The 18,629-nt window shown below is 41.7% G+C and overlaps 2 protein-coding genes across 5 annotated transcripts in view; one reads left to right on the forward strand and one right to left on the reverse strand.

Annotated features, from left to right (window-relative positions):
• The window catches only part of trim66 (tripartite motif containing 66), a 249,251-nt gene that overhangs the window by 88,378 nt on the left and 142,244 nt on the right, over nucleotides 1-18,629 (reverse strand). For 2 of the 4 annotated variants that reach the window (XM_068046334.1, XM_068046335.1), the window contains exon 2: nucleotides 16,946-17,049. In XM_068046334.1, coding sequence (XP_067902435.1) covers nucleotides 16,946-17,049 — 104 coding nt within the window. The remainder of the gene's footprint in view (nucleotides 1-16,945; nucleotides 17,050-18,629) is intronic. The other 2 variants (XM_068046337.1, XM_068046336.1) reach the window with 1 other exon arrangement.
• Nucleotides 1-18,629, forward strand: part of rpl27a (ribosomal protein L27a) — a 327,304-nt gene that overhangs the window by 75,735 nt on the left and 232,940 nt on the right. The gene's annotated exons all lie outside the window — the stretch shown is intronic.

Raw genomic sequence — 18,629 nt, forward strand, 5'->3', positions numbered from 1 at the left:
ACTTGGAATACCAGACACAATTTCTTTGGAGAAGAGAAGACCAAGATAATTTAATAGATGGTTTTAAAAATAAAGGATCCTAAGCAAGAAAATAGGGAAAGACTATCTTCTCTTATTATGGAGTCAGTGTTGAGGAGGTCATCAATTTAAAATGGCCATTGAGAGAACAAGAGAGGCTAGGAAAAAATGGTTCACATAGCAGATTGCTTGGAGCATGGAATGCTTTGTAACAGGGAGTGGATGAGTGAGAGACAATCATGCTTTTTTAAGGGAAAACTGGATAATTATCTGAAGCAGATGATAAAGGACTATGGAAAAGAAAGCATGGCAATGGGATTTGTCTTGGATTGCTCCAGCATAACAGGGACTGGCAGACACAATGGGCTGAGTTTTCCTGTGGGCATCGGGAACCTGACACTGGGACCATTTCTGGGTCCCGAGCCTGCGCATTTTGATAGTGCGCCTGCTGGCTTAATTTATGGGAGGCAGTCAAGTTGACTGCTTCCGCTTTTGCCGTCCATTTAGGGATGGCTGGCGGCACACACACAGGGGACGACCATTTGGAGGGGCCGAAGGGAGAGCTGGCTATCACCCCTGCCAACCGGCACCCTCACAGGGAAATGTGAGCACTGCTCAGGCTGACGCAGAGCGAGAGGTTGCTACAAGATGGAGGCATTCACGTAATGGTCCAAACGGTATCCTACTAATCATGGCCAGAACCATTTTGGGGTAGAGTGTGCAAGGGAAACTGCTCCAAATGCGTGCAGACGTGCTGCTTACAACCTTTCTGCTTATTTTTTTTTTACACAAATCGGCAAGATCATTTGATGGTGCCTCGACCTCCCACCATGAAGCCACCTCCGATACAATGCTGGGCTCCTGACACAGCAGTGCCAGATTAGGGGCTAATTGCCCTTTAAATACCTTAATTGGTCACCCGCCACTACCGGGCGTTACCACTGGGAGCCCACCTTTGGGAAAAGTGCATGGAGGCAGGAACATGTCGGGGAGCCAACCCGATGCACTGCATTCTAAATTTTCACACCTTCCCCACTTCCAAAGCTGCCTCCACTATGCTGGTAAAATTCTGGCCAATGGATCAAATAGTTTCCTTTTGTGCTACAACTAATGTACCATTTTAGCTATATAATTCTATGGTAATATAATGAAAACATCGAGCCATTGTAGGCAATAGTACACATCTTGGCCATAGAAAGCCACTGATTTTGCACCATTCAGAACACAACCTTTCAAGTGTGTTTCACTGCTAAAGCAAACTATAAGCTGTAATTATAGCCAAACTCAACAGTTAGTGCCACAACATTAATGAGACTAGCTCTGCAGTCAGGCTTTCCTTTTTGTTTTCAGTTAAAATACGATTAGTGGAATTATCCAATATCGGCCTTTTTTTTTTAAACAAAAAAGCATTTGATTAAAACCCCATCTCTCTTTAGTATCCTTTTTTTAAAGCTAGTCACTGTACCAGGCATTGATTGAGAAACAGATTAAGGCTTCAGGAGTTGAAATGTAGAGTCACAGTTCCTCCACTCCAACTACAGTTCCCAGATGGCTACCTTGCATATCCTATAAAAACCCATTGTAATAACTATGCCTTCACATACTACCTCTGAACTGGAGGATACGACCCACACTGTTTTTAACAGCTTTTTTTTGCAAAAACCAATTCTTTTTTATTCGACTTTTGGTTTAGTGAACTGTTAGCAGTGTAACTGATTCTAACGCCACCAATGTTTATCGAGGAAATAGAGCTTCTTTGTACTCTAAAGGTGGCAAATAAATTAAGCATAACCTTTGCAGAATGGACAAGAGAATTCAAAAACCAAAACTTTCACTTAGAGAAGGGCAGTTCCACTCTGGTTCTAACTATTGGCAGTTCAGAACATCTGGAAAACCCTTCACAGAAACTGCAGGAAGCAGCTTATCTGACACCCCATCACAATTCCAAGATTTGGCATACAGTGGCCAGGTATATCCACCTGAGGGGATATAGATAGAAAATATTGTAGCAAGCACTGAGGTGAGTCACTGAATACAGGAGATCAGGAACACAAAGTGCAGAAGGAAGAAGAGGAGAGTGCCTCCTCTGACAGCTGCACAGGCAGCAGATCTTGATCTCTGTAACCCTGCTCTCAGGAGAAGAAAAACATTTTCAAACCAACATGCACTATTTCAGTTATTGGGTGATGTACCTGGTAGCTTCCACAACATGGGAAACAAGCATGAAGGATTTGACATCCCATATATGTGGGGTCCTGATGCATGGAACAGAAAGCATGGTCAATATCCTTGGAGTAAGTGGGTGCTCTGCAGCCATCTGTTGTTCAGTCTTCACACCTGAGGCTTCACTGTCAGTTTTGTTTTCTCTCACTAATGTTAAGACTTCTGCAATATAGGCCCTTAGCTGGATTGTGGCATACTCAGTGGACAGACCTATAGATAGGATTTCTCAAACCAGCAGGGAAAATGTGGCTGCGCTGCTCACTACCACTCCATTTTGCCAACTCTCAGATCAACAAGCCAAGGATGATACCAGCTCACAGTTGCTATTCTCCTGCCCTGGTCTTGCATTAGAGGAACAACTTAGACAAAGCACCAGATAGTTAATTGTCCACAAAAAGACAGGCACTGGTGGAAATAATTACATAAACAGCAGAATTTTAGATTTCTATGCAATAAATGCATGGCTGCAATAAATGATTATGCTGAGTGCAAAATCCTTTTCAAGTTCCTAGGAATTCAAGTTCCTTTGAATTGAAGTCATTGTGAAATGATGGTGACAAGGATCATGGCTAAATTCTGTGCAGGCTTTGCAGAGATGCTTCTATTACAGAGAAAAGTCAAGAGGAAGGGATGGAATATTAAGGGTCGTACTGAATGACATGTTTAAAAGCAAAATTTTCAAATGCACTATCTCTGGATTGTTCAGCCATTAGCAGCTCAACTATCCTGTGGTTTCTCAGGACCCTCATCTTCCATATCTGCTCCTCCTCCAAATAACTGATACAACAGAACCCCCATTATGCAGTTTTGGCAGTTGAGCTCACTAAAGCCAAGACTTGCAGGATATACAGTCCATTTAATGGCAGGAATAGTAAAAAAAAAGCAAAAGTAATCTTAGTACTGTAAAGTACCTATACTTCAAAATTCTTGCTGACTCAGGCCTCACAATACTCAGAAGTCTATTTGAGATAACTCCTTTTTATGTGGGCAGATTGCACACAACCCGCAATCGTCACAAAAACAGGAAATCAGGTTGCAGATTGTCCTAACTTCATAAATGTGACAATTCACTTTAGTTTACATTCGAGTGCTTACATCTGCTGCAGCATTGTGGATCTATAAAAATAACTTGGCAGAAAGTTCAAGGGCAGTACAGTGGAAGCAGCGACCATCAATTTCCTGTGCCTAGGCACTGCTGGGGCACAGTATCCGAAAACTGGCCTTAATGACTTTTCTTATGTAAAATGTGTGCCAGGATTGGACATAGATTTTAAGTGAATTACAACAAGCCAGCAGGATTGGAGATTCTATCCTTAGTCTATTTACAGTTAGGTCCTGATGGAAAGCCCAAATCACCTACACATCCAAAGTCAGAAGTGGGGGTAAGACATCACAGTCCTTGCTCCTGCTATCCAGCAATTCAAGTAAGAAGTGCATGTTCGTGGAAATGAGATCAGGACAGACTCAAGCTTGGTAGTGCTGGTCCTAGTCTAACAGCCCAACAACACTGAGTCCAAACTATAAATTGATGAATGGCAACTTATATAAAATACAGGAGAGCCATTACTGCTTAGGGAACTGTATTTCATCAGGAATCAGCACCTTCACCAAAGAAGCAAGCAGGAAAAAAAAGGAAAATTGAAAGACAAACCAACACTAATTGATATGGTATCACAGCATCATTTGAGTGGACTGATCTACAATGTGTAGTGCTGCAGAAATTAAGAGAGACTGACTTTGTAAGAACCAGCCTACCTGAGTCAATGGAACTTAGTCTTTCTCCAAAATATTTATACTCAACAGGTTAGTCCAACCTGTATCTGTCCCACTGAATGTACATTGCTCACCGGTGACTGAATATCTACAGCAGGTTATCTTGTTCCTCCAGCAGTCATATGCTATCTGTGCATTTCAAAAAATTTCTACAGACAATCTGATGCAATATGTCCAATCCATCCAATTCCCTTGGTTGTTTAATGCTACATATTTATTTTACCCACCTCCCCTAGCAGTCTAACATTCAGTCCAAGTAACAACTTCACCTAGGAATCCAAATCTATACATCTATATTACCTAATTCACTGTGTAGTCAAATGCTGCATGTGTTATTCAAGACATCATATTCCCTTCTGGACTAATAACTAACATTTACATGATCCTCTTTTAACCTATTGAATATGTTGTTATGGCATTCAATTCCCCTGACTTTAATAGTTCATAAGATCATAACACCATAAGAAATAAGAGGAGTAGGCCATTCAGCCCCTCGAGCCTGCTCCACCATTCAATAAGGCCATGGCTTGTGATGGATTGTGGCCTTAACTCCACTTTCCTGCCAGATCCCCATAAACCTGGACTCCTTCGTAGATCAAAAATCTGTCTAACTCAGCCTTCAATATATTCAATGACCCAGCCTCCACTGCTCTCTGGGGAAGAGAATTCCAAAGATGAACGACCCTCTGGGGCCTTTTATTTTGAAACCATGGCCCAATTCTAGATTCCCCCATAAGGGGAAACATCCTCTTAGCATGTACCCTGTCAAGCTCCCTCAAAAACATATATGTTTCAATAAGATCACCTCCTATTCTTCTAAACTCCCATGAATGTAGACCAACCTTTCCTCAAAAGGCAACCCCTTCATCCCAGGGATCAGCCTAGAGAACCTTCTCTGAACTGCTTCCAATGCAAGCATATTCGTCCTTAAATAAGGAGACCAAATCCATACACAGTACACTAGGTACAGTGACACCAATGCCCTGTACAGTGTAGTAAAAGGGTCTGAAAGGGTTAATGCTTGACACAGTGAGAGTAACCCCTCCCACTGTGATGATGATGCAATAGTCACATGGATAATAGGCTCAGAAGAAGGTAGAAGCATCAAGACAGGTGCTAGCTGGACATTCTTTACAAGAATGTATATAGTTATGTAAATACAATAAACGTGTTACTATTTAGACATATCAAGACTCAGACATCTGTAAGTAACGCTCAACCTAGCATCTTAAATGCTAACAACAATATATAACATGGTGGCAACACTGAACACAACCAGAGATTACTGAAAGACCTCACCTCGTATACTAGCGCCAAGAAGACTGTAGATCTTGAAGGGAGACTGCGAAGAGCTCCAGAGATGCTCCATAGTCAAAGAAAGACATGGACAGTTGGTGAGTCAGCTGCACAGACATTCAGGCTGCACCACAGAAGTGTGATGGTCTGTGAGAAGAATCTAGGTCCAGTGATCAGCTGCGAGTCACAGTCTAGGTGACGGTCAGGGATCAGGTGAGAAACCTTCTGAAAAAGGATGCAATCATAGTCTAATGGCGCACTGGGCAGGCAAAATGGAGGGGGAAAAAATCGATCCCTTACAAAGGGCAGGTCCGGTGTCAGCAGCCATTACTCGAGCAGACCGAAGAGCAAAAGCATGGGAACTCCACAAAAGAGCGGGAAACCTCTGAAAAATGCTGAAATTCCCAAAAAGAGCAGGAAATCTCTGGGAAGAGTGGGAACACCTCCATTAAAGCAAAGAGAAATTTCTAAAAAGGGAAATCCTAAAGAATTAGGAAAGAATGGATTTGAAATAATATGAATCCTGTAAGCTTCCAGAATTTGGAAGGATCCAATCAGATACAGAATTGGTCGATGTGGAGAAAAAGATTTCTGAGGGAAAATAATGACTCCAATCAGGCATTCTGGATGTCAGACAATTAAATCGATGACATATTACTAATTTCAAATTGGCCTCAGGAGCAAGTGTCGCAGTTCTGTCAGATCTAGAGCCACGGTTGTCGACACATTGCTTGCAACCAGCAGACACTCAGTTACATGGTCCAGGAGGGATTGAACTGAAAGTCAAGGGAAAGCTACAGGCAACACTCCAATACAGGGGAAGACAGATAATGGAAATCCAGTATGCTTTGACCTACATCTAATCACAGTGGCGCAGTGGTTAGCACCGCAGCCTCACAGCTCCAGCGACCCAGGTTCAATTCCGGGTACTGCCTGTGTGGAGTTTGCAAGTTCTCCCTGTGTCTGCGTGGGTTTCCTCCGGGTGCTCCGGTTTCCTCCCACATGCCAAAAGACTTGCAGGTTGATAGGTAAATTGGCCATTATAAATTACCCCTAGGATAGGTAGGTGGTAGGGAAATATATAGGGACTGGTGGGGATGTGGTAGGAATATGGAATTAGTATAGGATTAGTATAAATGGGTGGTTGATGGTCGGCACAGACTCAGTGGGCCGAAGGGCCTGTTTCAGTGCTGTATCTCTAAAAAAAAAAAGGCTGGATGAAATCAAACAGCCAGAGTCCAATTGTCGCTTTCAAGCAGACTTTCCAAAGCTATTTGCGTCTAGGAAGACTGAAGTCCGAGTATGGCATTACATTGAGAAGATGCCAGACTAGTATGTATCTTTACGCCAAGAAAGATACCACACCCATTGATGAACCAAGTTCAAAATCAGCCGGAAGAGATGACCAGGATGGGAGTAATTTCTCCTGTCACAAAACCAACAGAGTGGTGTTCAGCTATGGTTCCAGTTCCAAAACCAAATGGTACTCTTCGTATCTGTGTGGACCTAACGCAGATTAACAAAGCTGTGGCAAGGGAAATTCATCTGATGTATTCATAAGACAAAAGTTTGGCAAAGCTATCAAAAAGCATTACGTTCACTAAACTCAGCACGAATAGTGGCTTATGGCAAGTTCCTTTGGGCGACAAGTGAACATTACTGACAATATTTATCACTCTATTCAGAATATTTTGTCTTAATCACTTAGCATTCAGTATAGCATTGACACCCGAAATCTTCCAAAGAACAACGTCCAACATTCTGCAAGGCCTCAAAGAAGTAATATGTCACATGGACAACATCATAGTCCATGGGGAATCCATCGAAGAACATGACTTTGAGAGTAAATGTGGTTTTAAAATCATCTTCAAGAAGAAGGGCTAACACTTAATGAGAAGTGTGAATTCTCGAAAGCGTCTATTTGTTTCTTGGAACACACTGTAAGTAGCAAGGGCATAATGGCAGACCCGCAAAAAACGAGAACCATTAGTGAATTTCCAATTCCTACTTCTGTCCAACATCTCCAATGGGTCCTTGGGATGGTGAATCAGTTAGCAAATTTTTTACCCAATTTAGAGCATGTAATCAAACTATTAAGACATCTCTTGAAGAAAGATCAAATGTGGTGTTGGAATGCACATCAAGAGCAGGCATTCCGAAGAATCAAAGAAATGCTCATATCACCAGAGAAGTTAGCGCATTACAACGCTTCACTACCACTCATAATTGCACTAGATGCCTCATCTACAGGGTTAGGGGCAGTCCTCTTTCAAGAGTAGTTAGATGGATGTCGAAGACTGATCTATTATGCACCTAGAACTTTGTCTGAGACAAAAGACAAGGTATGCTGTCATTGAAAAAGAAGCACTCGCAGTCACGTGGGCTTGCGAGAGGTTCTCAGATTACATTATTAGCTTGAAAGTTGTCATTGAGACAGACCACAAATCATTAGTTTCCTTATTTGATGAGAAGGAAATCGCGAGGATGCCTTCGAAAATTCAGACATTCCGGTTGATGAGATATACGTACGAGACGGTATATGTTCAAGGATAGATGCAAACTTCCGCTGATGCTTTATCAGGAACAACTGTTGACTATCCTATACAACAGGATGTTAACTTCACCGACGAGATAGAGTCATATTCACAGTATCCTGCGTTGCATTCGCCGGCTAGTAGGCAGAAACTCCAAGAAATTTGTGCTCAAAAGCAGGATGAGGAATGCATTCGTATGTGCCAATATTGCACACAGACTTGGCCACAGGTGCATCCCTGTGGTAAGGTAATGAAAATTTTCTTCAAATTCAATAAAACTTCACAATTGTGGACAATTTGCTGGTGTAGAACAACAAACTGAACATTCCAATCGCTCTTCGATCAGATATCTTGGAAAGAATACATCAAGGCCACATGGGAATCACGAAATGCAGAGCATGGGCTCACTCCATCCATTTGGTGGCCAGAAATATCCAAAGACATAGAAAATATGATCTTGAACTGCCAGGAATGCGCAATACACAGACCAGACCAGAAAGAACCTCTTAAAATGATATAATTTCCAACCAGAGCGGATTTATTTATGTACAATGGAATATTCTGCATGATAAATGATCGATTAATTTTCAAGATGGAGCCCTACTTTTATACTCCATTCTCCTTGCAATAAAGGCCAACATTCCATTTTCCTGCCTAATTATTTGATGTACCTGCATGCTAACTTTTTTTTATTTGTTCGTGGGATGTAGGTGTCACTGGCTAGGCCAGCATTTATTGCCCATCCCTAATTGCCCTCGAGAAGGTGGTGGTGAGCCGCCTTCTTGAACCACTGCAGTCCATATGGGGTAGGTACACCCACAGTGCTGTTAGGAAGGGAGTTCCAGGATTTTGACCCAGTGACAGTGAAGGAACGGCGATACTGTTCCAAGTCAGGATGGTGTGTGGCTTGGACGGGAACTTGCAGGTGGTGGTGTTCCATTTTTTGTGATTCATGTATGAGGACACCCAGATCCCTCTGTACTGTAGTATTCTGCAGTCTCACTCCATTTAAATAATATTCTGCTTTTCTATTCTTCCCGCCAAAGTGCCAAATATTTGCCATCGCACTTAACCTATCTATAATCTCCTTGGGAGACACTGTGTGTCCTCCTTACAACTTGCTTTCCTCCTCATCTTTGTCTGCAAATTTGGCTACAATACACTTGGTCCCTTCATTCAAGTCATTAACATAGATTGTAAATAGTTGAGGCCCCAGCACTGATCCCTGTAGCACACCACCAGTTACAGTCTGACCACCTGAAAATGCCCCATTTATCCTAACTTTCTGTTTCCTATTAGTTAGACAATTCTTTATCCATGCTAATATATTACCCCCAATTCCATGAGCTGTAGTCACCTTTTATTTGGCATCTTATCAAATGTCTTTTGGAAATCCAAATACACGATATCTACTGGTTTCACTTTATCCATCCTGCTTACTACGTCCTCAAAGAATTTTAATAAATTTGTCAAACAGGATTTCTCTTTCATAAAACCATGATGACTCTGCCTGATTGCATTGTGATTTTCTAAACCTCCTCCAACTATTTCCTTAATAATGGATTCCTGCATTTTCCCAATGACAGATGTTAGTCTAACTGGCCTTTGGTTTCCTGCTTCCTGTCTCCTCCTTTCTTGAACAGAGGTGCACATTTGCAGTTCTCCGATCTGCCATTATACATCAACTGCAACTATGTTGCTTGATTGTCGCAGATACACATTTACAGCACACAGCTATATATAAATAGTAAGTAACCTCATGGTCTACCCCTCTCACCCCAAATAGTTTTTGTTTAGCCAGACTTCAGCAATGTGGAATATTGTGAAGTGTAAATCATGTTAACAAATTCAACCCAATACCCACTCTTCAAGTTATTAGGAAAGCTATTATTTTCCCCCCCATTACTTGGTACTAACTAGCAAGTTGTAATACCTGCATTGCCACAACATTTGTGATTCTGCAAACTTTAATATCCAGAAACCATGCAATGTGGGTTACTGCACTTGCTGTACTTACAGTACAGAAATAGACCATTTGCCCCTTTGTCCTGGCTCTTTGAAACAGCAGGTGTGCTTAGTCCCATATCGTCGCTTTTTGTCCGTAACCTTGTAAGTTGCTCACTCTGAAGTTCCTGCTCGACTCACTTTTAAAATGAGTTATGGAATCAGCTTCCACTACCTTTTCAGGTAGAGCATTCCAGATCCAGACAACTCTCTGAGTGAAAAAAAACTTTTCATCTCCCCTCTAGATCTTTTGCCAATGATTCTGAATCTATGGCCTATAGTTATTGACCCACTCGCCAGAGGGAATAGTTTGTCTCGATCTGCTTTATCAAAACCTTTGAGTCATTTAGGGCAGAAGGAGGCCATTCGGCCCATGTCCATGTCAGCTCTCTATGGAGCTATTCAGTCAGTCCCACTCCCCCATTCGATCCCTGTCGCCCTGCAAGTTTATTTCCTTCAAGTAGCCATCCAATTTCCTTTTGAAGTCATCGATTGTCTCCACTTCCACCACCCTCTGGGCAACAAGTTCCAGATCATTGCCACTCGCACATAAAAAAAGTTCTTTCATATTCTCCCTGCAACTCTTGCCCAAAACTTTCAATCCATGTACCCTAGTCCTTGTACCATCAGGTAATGGGAACAGTTTTTCCTGATCTTTTATCTTATCAAACACTTTCTTAAAATCCATATAAACAACATTCACCACATTCCCTTCATCAACCTTCTCTGTTACGTCATCAAAAAATTAAATTAGATTAGTCAAGCATGATCTGCTTTTTACAAATCCATGCTGGCTTTCCTTAATTAATTCAAACTCTCCACTTGTGTATGGATTTTTTCCCCTGATTATTGTTTCTAAACCTTACCCACCACTGATGTTAAAGTATCTAGCCTGTAGTTGCTAGGATTGCCCTTATACCCTTTCTTGAATAAGGGTGTCACATTTGCCACTCTTCAATTCTCTGTCACCTCCTCTGTGTCCAGTGAAGATTGAAAGATTATGACAAGCCCTTCCGCTATCTCCACCCCCACTTCCTTTAGCAATCTAGGATGCAAGCCATCCGGACCAGATGACTTATCTAACCTAAGTAAAGCCAGCCTTTTTAGTACCTCCCCATCTCAACTTTTACCCTCTCCATTGCCTCTACTCTTTCCGCTTCTACCGATATTTTGTCAGATTCCACTTCCTTACTGAACACTGATACAAAGTGCTCATTGAGTATTTTAGCCTTGTCTTGCACCTCTAAGTATATATTATCCTCTTTGTCCCTAATCAGCCCCACTCCACCTTTTACTATCCGCTTACTATTTACATGCCGGTCAAAAAATTTTGGGTTCCCTTTTATTTTGTCTGTCATTTTATTCTCATATTCTCTCTTTGCCAATCTAATTTTTCTCTTCACCTCCCCTCTCAGCTTATTGTATATGGCCTGGCTCTAACTTGAAGAATTCACCTGGAATGCATCATATACCCTCTTTTTTGTTTCACCATAATCTCTACATCCCTCGTTGGAATGTACCTAGCCTGTACCTGAAGCCTCTCTTCCTTAAAAATAACCCATTGTTCCAATACAGCTCTTCCTGTCCGACTTTGGTTCCATTTTATCCTGGCTAGATCCCTTCTCATCACATTGAAATTAGCCCTCTTCCAGTCTAGATGTTCTCCTTATTTGGTTCCTTGCTTTTCCGCATTACGAGTTTAAACCTTACAATGCGACAATCATTCTTACCCCAGTGCTCTCCAACAGATACTTGGTCCATTGGATTTCCTGGCACCAGATCCAGCAATGCATCCTTTCCAGTCATCATCTTGAAAACCTTTATTAGGTCATCTCTTAACCTTCTCTGCTCCAAGGAGAACAGTCCTAGCTTTTCCAACTTCTCCCCATAACTGAAGTCCCTCAACCTCCTCTGTATCCTTTCTGTATCTTTTCTGAAGTGTGGTTCCCAAAACTGTCCATTATACATCAGCTGAGGCCTAATAATCAAACATTAATAAAATTCTAGCATGATCTCTTTGCTTTTATGTTCTATGCTTCCATTCATAAACCCAAGTAATGCATATGCTTTTTTAAGCACCTCATCAACTTTCCCTGCCACCTTTAAGAGTTTGCATACATGGTCACCAAGGCCTCTCTGCTCATCCCATTTTTCAAAATTGTGCCATTTATCGAACACTGTCTTTCCATATTAGTCCTTCCGAACTGCATCACTTCACACTTCTCTGCATTGAACTCCATCTGCCTTGCTTCTGCCCATTTCACCATCCTGTCCATGTCACCCTGAAGTCCACAGCTGTTCTGATTACAATCTACTAAGTTGCAAAATTTTGTATCACCTGCAAACTTCATGATGCTGCTTCCTGAACCTGAGCCTAGGTTGTTTCTAAAGATTGGACAGTATTGGACCCAAAACTGACTCTTGGGGAACACCACTGCAAACCACCTCCCAGTCTGAAAAACATCCATCACTACTACCCTCTGCTTCCTGTCACTGAGCCAATTCCATATCCATACTGGCACTTTCCCCTTAATTCCACAGGCTTCCATCTTTTTAATAAGTCTCCTAAGAGGCACTTTGTTGAATGCCTTCTGAAGCCCAGATATACATCTATTGTACTGTCTTGATGAAACTTAGTCCAACAAGATCTGCCTTTAACAAATCCATGCAGACCCTTGTTACGAAATGCTTCTTTTTAATATGTTTTGAGGACTCATGTTTAAAAATTGTGGAAATCGATTCATTTGGAAGACTGAAGCAATTCCATTGATGCTGGACTTTTTTTTTTAAAAGAAAGGTCACTTGAAGGACTTTGGGACTATGTTTAAAAACACACTTACTGACTAGGGGAGTTGTTTACAGAGAAGTGATATGTCAAGATTTATGGTGGTCAAGAGTTGATTTCGTTTTGGATATCGGTTTGAGTCAGTTGGAGGTAAGCCTGCTAAAAGAGAAGCCACCAGCTTATCCTTTTCCATCTCTTTGAGAAACCCTGAGAATCCAGTGTGGCAAATAGAGAAACTGATGCCACACTTCTCCTGAGAGTTCCAATAACTTCCCCACCACTGATATTAGGCTGACTGGCTTGCAGTTTCCTGGTTTATCCCTCTCCCCTTTCTTGGATAGTGGTATATATTACATTAGCAACCCTTCAGTCATCCAGCATTACTCCTGTATTCAATAAGGATTGAAAGATTGTGACCAATGCCTCTGTTATTTCTACCTTTGCTTCTTTCAGTAACTCAAGATATATTCCATCTGGACCAGGTGGCTTAGTAATCTTAGTAATGCTCATTTTTTTAGTACAATGTCTCTATCTATTATCATCCTGTCCATAACCTCCCTCTCTTTTAGTGTAATCTTCATAACATCCACTTCCTTAATCACATCTGTCATTCTGTCTATATCCACATTCAAAACAAAAACAGGAAAACTACTGCTTTCTATTTGCACTGATGGCGTGACCTAGAAAATTCACTATCCTTTAAGAAATGTCATTTTTGCACATTTCCCCTGTATACTGCAACACTCACTAACCTTATAGCATGCAAACATTTCAACTTTTTTTTTTAAAGTTGTCCCTGCTGAACCACACACCAACAGGTTTACAAAGAAGATACAGGTCTTGACCTCAGGCTATGATCAAATATCATTTTCTCAAGTATAGCTGCTAACTTTGTTGCTGCTTTGGCTTCCTACCACCAAACCAACCTATGATCCTATTAGATACAATCACTTAGGTGCAAGGTTTCTAGATGAAGCTTTAAGGTTAGAAGAACTATGTTGCAGATTAATTTTCAATTTTCCTTTTTCATTTTTTCAGGAAAAGCACTAAAATAAAGTGAAGACTGTGTAGCTTTTGAAAGCCATAGCTAATTTTGCTTAATCCATAGCACTAAGTCCATGTCACAAATTGTAGTAGAAAGAGGACAGTAATTCAGTATAATAAGAAAGTAAGAGGTGAAGTTCTGCAATCAATAAAGTCATTCAAGGTGACAGTCACCTCGATCTATAGAAGATGAATATAAAATGCAGTTGCACAAACTAAAGATATTGCAATGCTATCTAGATATGGGCCAAAGCTCAACAAAATTTCCTTGAAGTTTGCAAATAATGTGATCCCATAGCATCAATCCGCCAAAAAATGTAGCACTGCATTCCACAGCCATAATTCTACAAGTCAGATGCTAGAATTGTCAGACTGGATAAGTGATTGGGCAAGAAGGTGTCAGATGAAGTATAATGCAGGGAAGTGTGAAATTGTCTACTTTGGTAGGGAAAATAGAAAAGCAGAATATTTTTTGAAAAGGTGAGAGATTGGTAAATGTTAGTATGCAGAGGGATTTGGGGGTCCTTGTACATGAATCAAAGTTAATATGCATGTATAGCAAGCAATTAAGATGACAAATGGCATGTTAGCCTTCATTGCAAGGCAGTTGGACTTTAAGAGTAAGGACGTTTTGCTGCAATTATATAGGGCTTTGGTGAGACCATACCTGGAAGTACTGCGTACAATTTTGGTCTGCTTACCCAAGGAAGGATATACGTGCCTTGGAGGGTGTACAATGAGGGTTCACTAGAGTGATCTCTGGGATGAGAGGGCTGTTCTATGAGGAGCGATTAAGTAGAATGGGCCTATATTCTCTGGAAGTTCCAAGAGGCGATCTCGTTGAAACATATAAAATTCTTAGAGGGCTTGGCAGGTTAGATGCCAAATGGCTGTTTTCCCTGGCTGTACAGTACAGAACCAGGCACTATAATCTCTAAAGGTGTTGGCCATTTAGGACTGAAATGAGGAGAAATTGAGGATTGTGAATCTGTGGAATTCTCTACCTGAGAGAGCTCTGCATGTTCAATTGATAAGTATATTCAAGACTGAGAGCAATAGATTTTGGGGTACCATGGAAATCAAGGGATATGGAGATAGGGCAGGAAAATGGAGCTGATGTAAAAGTTCAACCACGATCTCACGGTGGAGCAGGCTCGAGGGGCCTTATGGTCTACTCCTGTTTTTACTTCTTATCTTCTCACAATGGAAGATTATTTTGGGGGTTGGCTGCAATGTAAGGAAACCCTGCACTAATCACTGATGTAATATATGCAACATGACACACAAGTGCATAATACAGGAATGGCACTAGGTGAAATAGGCATCGCTGACATCATCACTAACACAGAAGTTGGCACTTCATAGAAATTCAAAGCTGTTGGCTTTATTTTAAGCAATAAAAGAAATTAAAGCCTCATTTGTAGCACAGACAATTCTAATTACCATTATTAATTTTTTAGTAACATAAAAGGTTCTCCTTCCTCAGAACTCTACCTTCCTGGTCACAGCCAGCACATCCAGAGTTAAATAAGTTAAAGGCCTGGTGTCCGCTCATCACCCACTGAGCAGAACACTATCTGGATCACCTTGCAAACTTGGGGTAGTTATGACATCACTGCCAGCACAACCATTATGCTAAACATACAAATGAAACAATATGATTCTGTCAGGTCTGAACAACAATGTCATTATACCAGAATGTTTATTCTTACTCGCTTCCTGAGGTAAGGGGTTAGAGCAGTTTGCAATTACTTTTATTAGATTGCACTTGTCGTCTCAACAATCAGCTGTTCTTTTCCACTCCAGTCAGTATATAAATTTAGTTAAGTAGAAGGGAAAAGAATTGTTTATACTAATTAAGCAGTTTAAATAATCTCAATCCTGCTCACCATAAAAATGAGGATATCACAACATTGGAACTTGTAAAAACATATATAGGTTTAAACACGAGATCATTCATAGACTTGAAAGTTCTTTTTTATTATTTGTTCATGGGATGTGGGCATTGCTGGCAAGGCCAGTATTTATTACCCATCCCTAATTGCCCTGGAGAAGGTGGTGGTGAGCTATCTTCTTGAACTGCTGCAGTCTATGTGGTGCAGATACATCCACAGTGCTGTTAGGAAGGGAGTTCCAGGATTTTGACCCAGTGACAGTGAAGGAACGGTGATATCGATCCAAATCAGGTGGTATGTGCCTTGGTGAAGAATTTGCAGGTGGTGGTGTTCCCATGCATCTGCTGCTCTTGTTCTTCTAAATGGTAGAGGTCACGGGTTTGGAAGGTACTGTTGAATGAGCCTTGGCAAGTTGCTACGGTGCATCTTGTAAATGGTACTCACTGCTGCCATTGTGTTCTGGTGGTGGAGGGAGTGAATGTTTAAGGTGGTGGATGGGGTGCCGATCAAGCAGGCTGCTTTGTCCTAGATGGTGTTCAGTTTCTCGAGCATTGTTGAGTGTCTAATGGGCACACGGAACAATCCCAGCCTAATGATGGAAGCTTGAGTATTATGAGAAAATGATCCTTCGGCCTCATCTAAATAATATGACGAGTTGCTGGCACCTGTCACACCTGAACAGGCAGCTCCCCTGACTGAAGAGTCCAATCTTGCTCTGCCTGCCATACTGGCAGTAGTTGGAAGGAGCACTCTACTTTTCCTGGCTCCATATCAATTAAAAAATAAATAAAACTTACCTTTCTGGTGGCGTCCCCAGGCTAGCCACATCCACAATTGGAAAACTGAGTGCAGCAGACCTGACAACTGCTCCACCTTAACACTTGTTTTACACAAACGCCCTGGGCACATAAAAAATGGCACAATTTTGGGTTGAACTTTTTCAGGTACCCTTGGGGTGCAGGACATTGGTCCCCAAAATTGGGTATCATTGTGCTTGTAAAACGAGTACAATGAGGTCCAATTTCTACCTCATAATCTCTGTTCTATGAATTAAACTCCCATTTCAAATAGGACCAATGGCATTTTTCAATAAGCAGTTTCTTCTCCACTTTGGAAGTTGTACAGACAGAATGTGAAATACATTTTTTGAAGTATGTATAAAAATCTGAATTACAGTTGCACCATGTAGTTCAAGAAATAGATACACTCGCATGAGCATAGTTTATACAAAAAAATTTGATCTGGTGAACTGATCAATCTTGCAGATTAGACAGCATACCAGGTGTCTGCTGAATAGCTGCTAATTTTTTTAGTTAAAAAAAATGAAATACAGATTATTCAAAATTTGATTTCAGGATTTGTACTGTGCTTACCTTTTCCATGTTTTGGGTTACTTGGGGATAGTCTCTGATGAATACGTTCTCCACTACATCGTCTGTGAAACACGTCTGCCTGCAAGCAGGGCAACAGATAATGCCTGAGGTAGCCGGAGCAGCAAAAAACATCAAATCAACAACAGGAAATGAGATTAACCACACATACAGCAGTAACAAATTCAGTTTGATCTCTTAATGTAAAAAATGCCTACTTCCAAAAAGGAAGTTAGCTTGCAATGCAGTGTCACAAATTTATATCTAGGAAAATAACAATGTGTTATTCATATTGATTGAATACTCAAGTTGCACAGAAAATTTTAACAAAATCTATATTATGGCCTTAGTTATGTCTTAATCTTCCTATGCAGTTTGTCACAGATGTATTACTTAAAGAGCAAATTTACTGATGGTGAACAATCTTGATTGTCCCCAAGAGACAGAGCATAAAGAGAAATAAAAGCAAAATACTGAGAATGCTGGAAATCTTAAATAAAAACAAAAAATGCTGGAAATACTCAACAGTTCGGGCAACATCTGTGGAGAAAGAAACAGAGTTAATGCGCTCGATTTTACGATGGGCGGGGGGACCCATCCACTGGCTGGAAACTTAGTGGCGATCCTGCCCCCACAGGGCCTGGGGATCCACACCAGATTTTACAGTCCCCAGGCCCTTAATTGGTCTTGGGCGGGACCTCCACCTCATTGAGGCAAAAGGTCCTGCCTAATGGAGCTACCGCCTCGTCCCAGCAGCAGCAGCGGGAGACTATAGCAGGATGAAGATGAAGGATGGCCCCTGAAAAGAGGTTCGTTTTTGGGGCCTCTCTGGGGGCAACTGGTTGGGCCCCAGCGAGGCAACGGGAATCGGTTGGGAGGCAGGGGGGGGGGGTGCGTGTTGTGCACTGGGGGCGGTTGGGGCTTCGGGGGCAACCTTTCATGGGGCACAGAGTGCCCGATCAGGAGGGACCCTTCCCAGGCCGTCTGGTTATATCAGGTGTGTTTTCTGAGGCCTCAGCCACCTGCCAGCCAAACGTAAAATCCCCATAGCGGTGGGCAGAGGCCCTTAAGTGGCAATTTAAGGGCCTTGATTGGCCTTGTGCAGGCAGGCCATTTCTCGCCACCGCCCCGCGTACATTGGCATCAGAGGCAGGAGCAGGTCAGGAAGGGCCCCCCAGCCTCCCACTCCATTTTCCAACCCCACTCCCCCCCAACCCCACCACCAGCCTACTCTTTTGGGGGCGTAAAATTCCAGCCAGTGTTTTAAGTCGATAACTTTTCATCAGAACTGGGAAAATTTGAAATGCAAGAGATTTTGAACAAGCAAAAGTAATGAGGGTGGAAAAGAACAAAAGGGAAGGTCTGTGATAGGGAGAAAGACAGGAGAGATTAAATAACAAAAGAGTTGGTGGTACAGGGCCAAAGGGAGTGGTAATGGGGCATGTAAAGAAACAAAAGATATGTCTAGAGGAGGTGTGAATGGCAGAAGGATGAAAAGCTGCCACCTGAAAGCAAAGAGAAAAACACATTGGTAAAACTGAAATCACCAAAGAAAAAGGAAACAAAATGGGGGCACAGATTACAGTCTGAAATTATTGAATTCAATGTTGAATCCAGAAGGTTGTAAAATGCCATTCCTCAAGCTTATATTGAGCTTCACTGGAACACTGCAGGAAGCAGAGGACAG

Source organism: Heterodontus francisci, chromosome 14, assembly GCF_036365525.1.
Source record: "Heterodontus francisci isolate sHetFra1 chromosome 14, sHetFra1.hap1, whole genome shotgun sequence".
Classification (NCBI taxonomy): Eukaryota; Metazoa; Chordata; class Chondrichthyes; order Heterodontiformes; family Heterodontidae; genus Heterodontus; species Heterodontus francisci.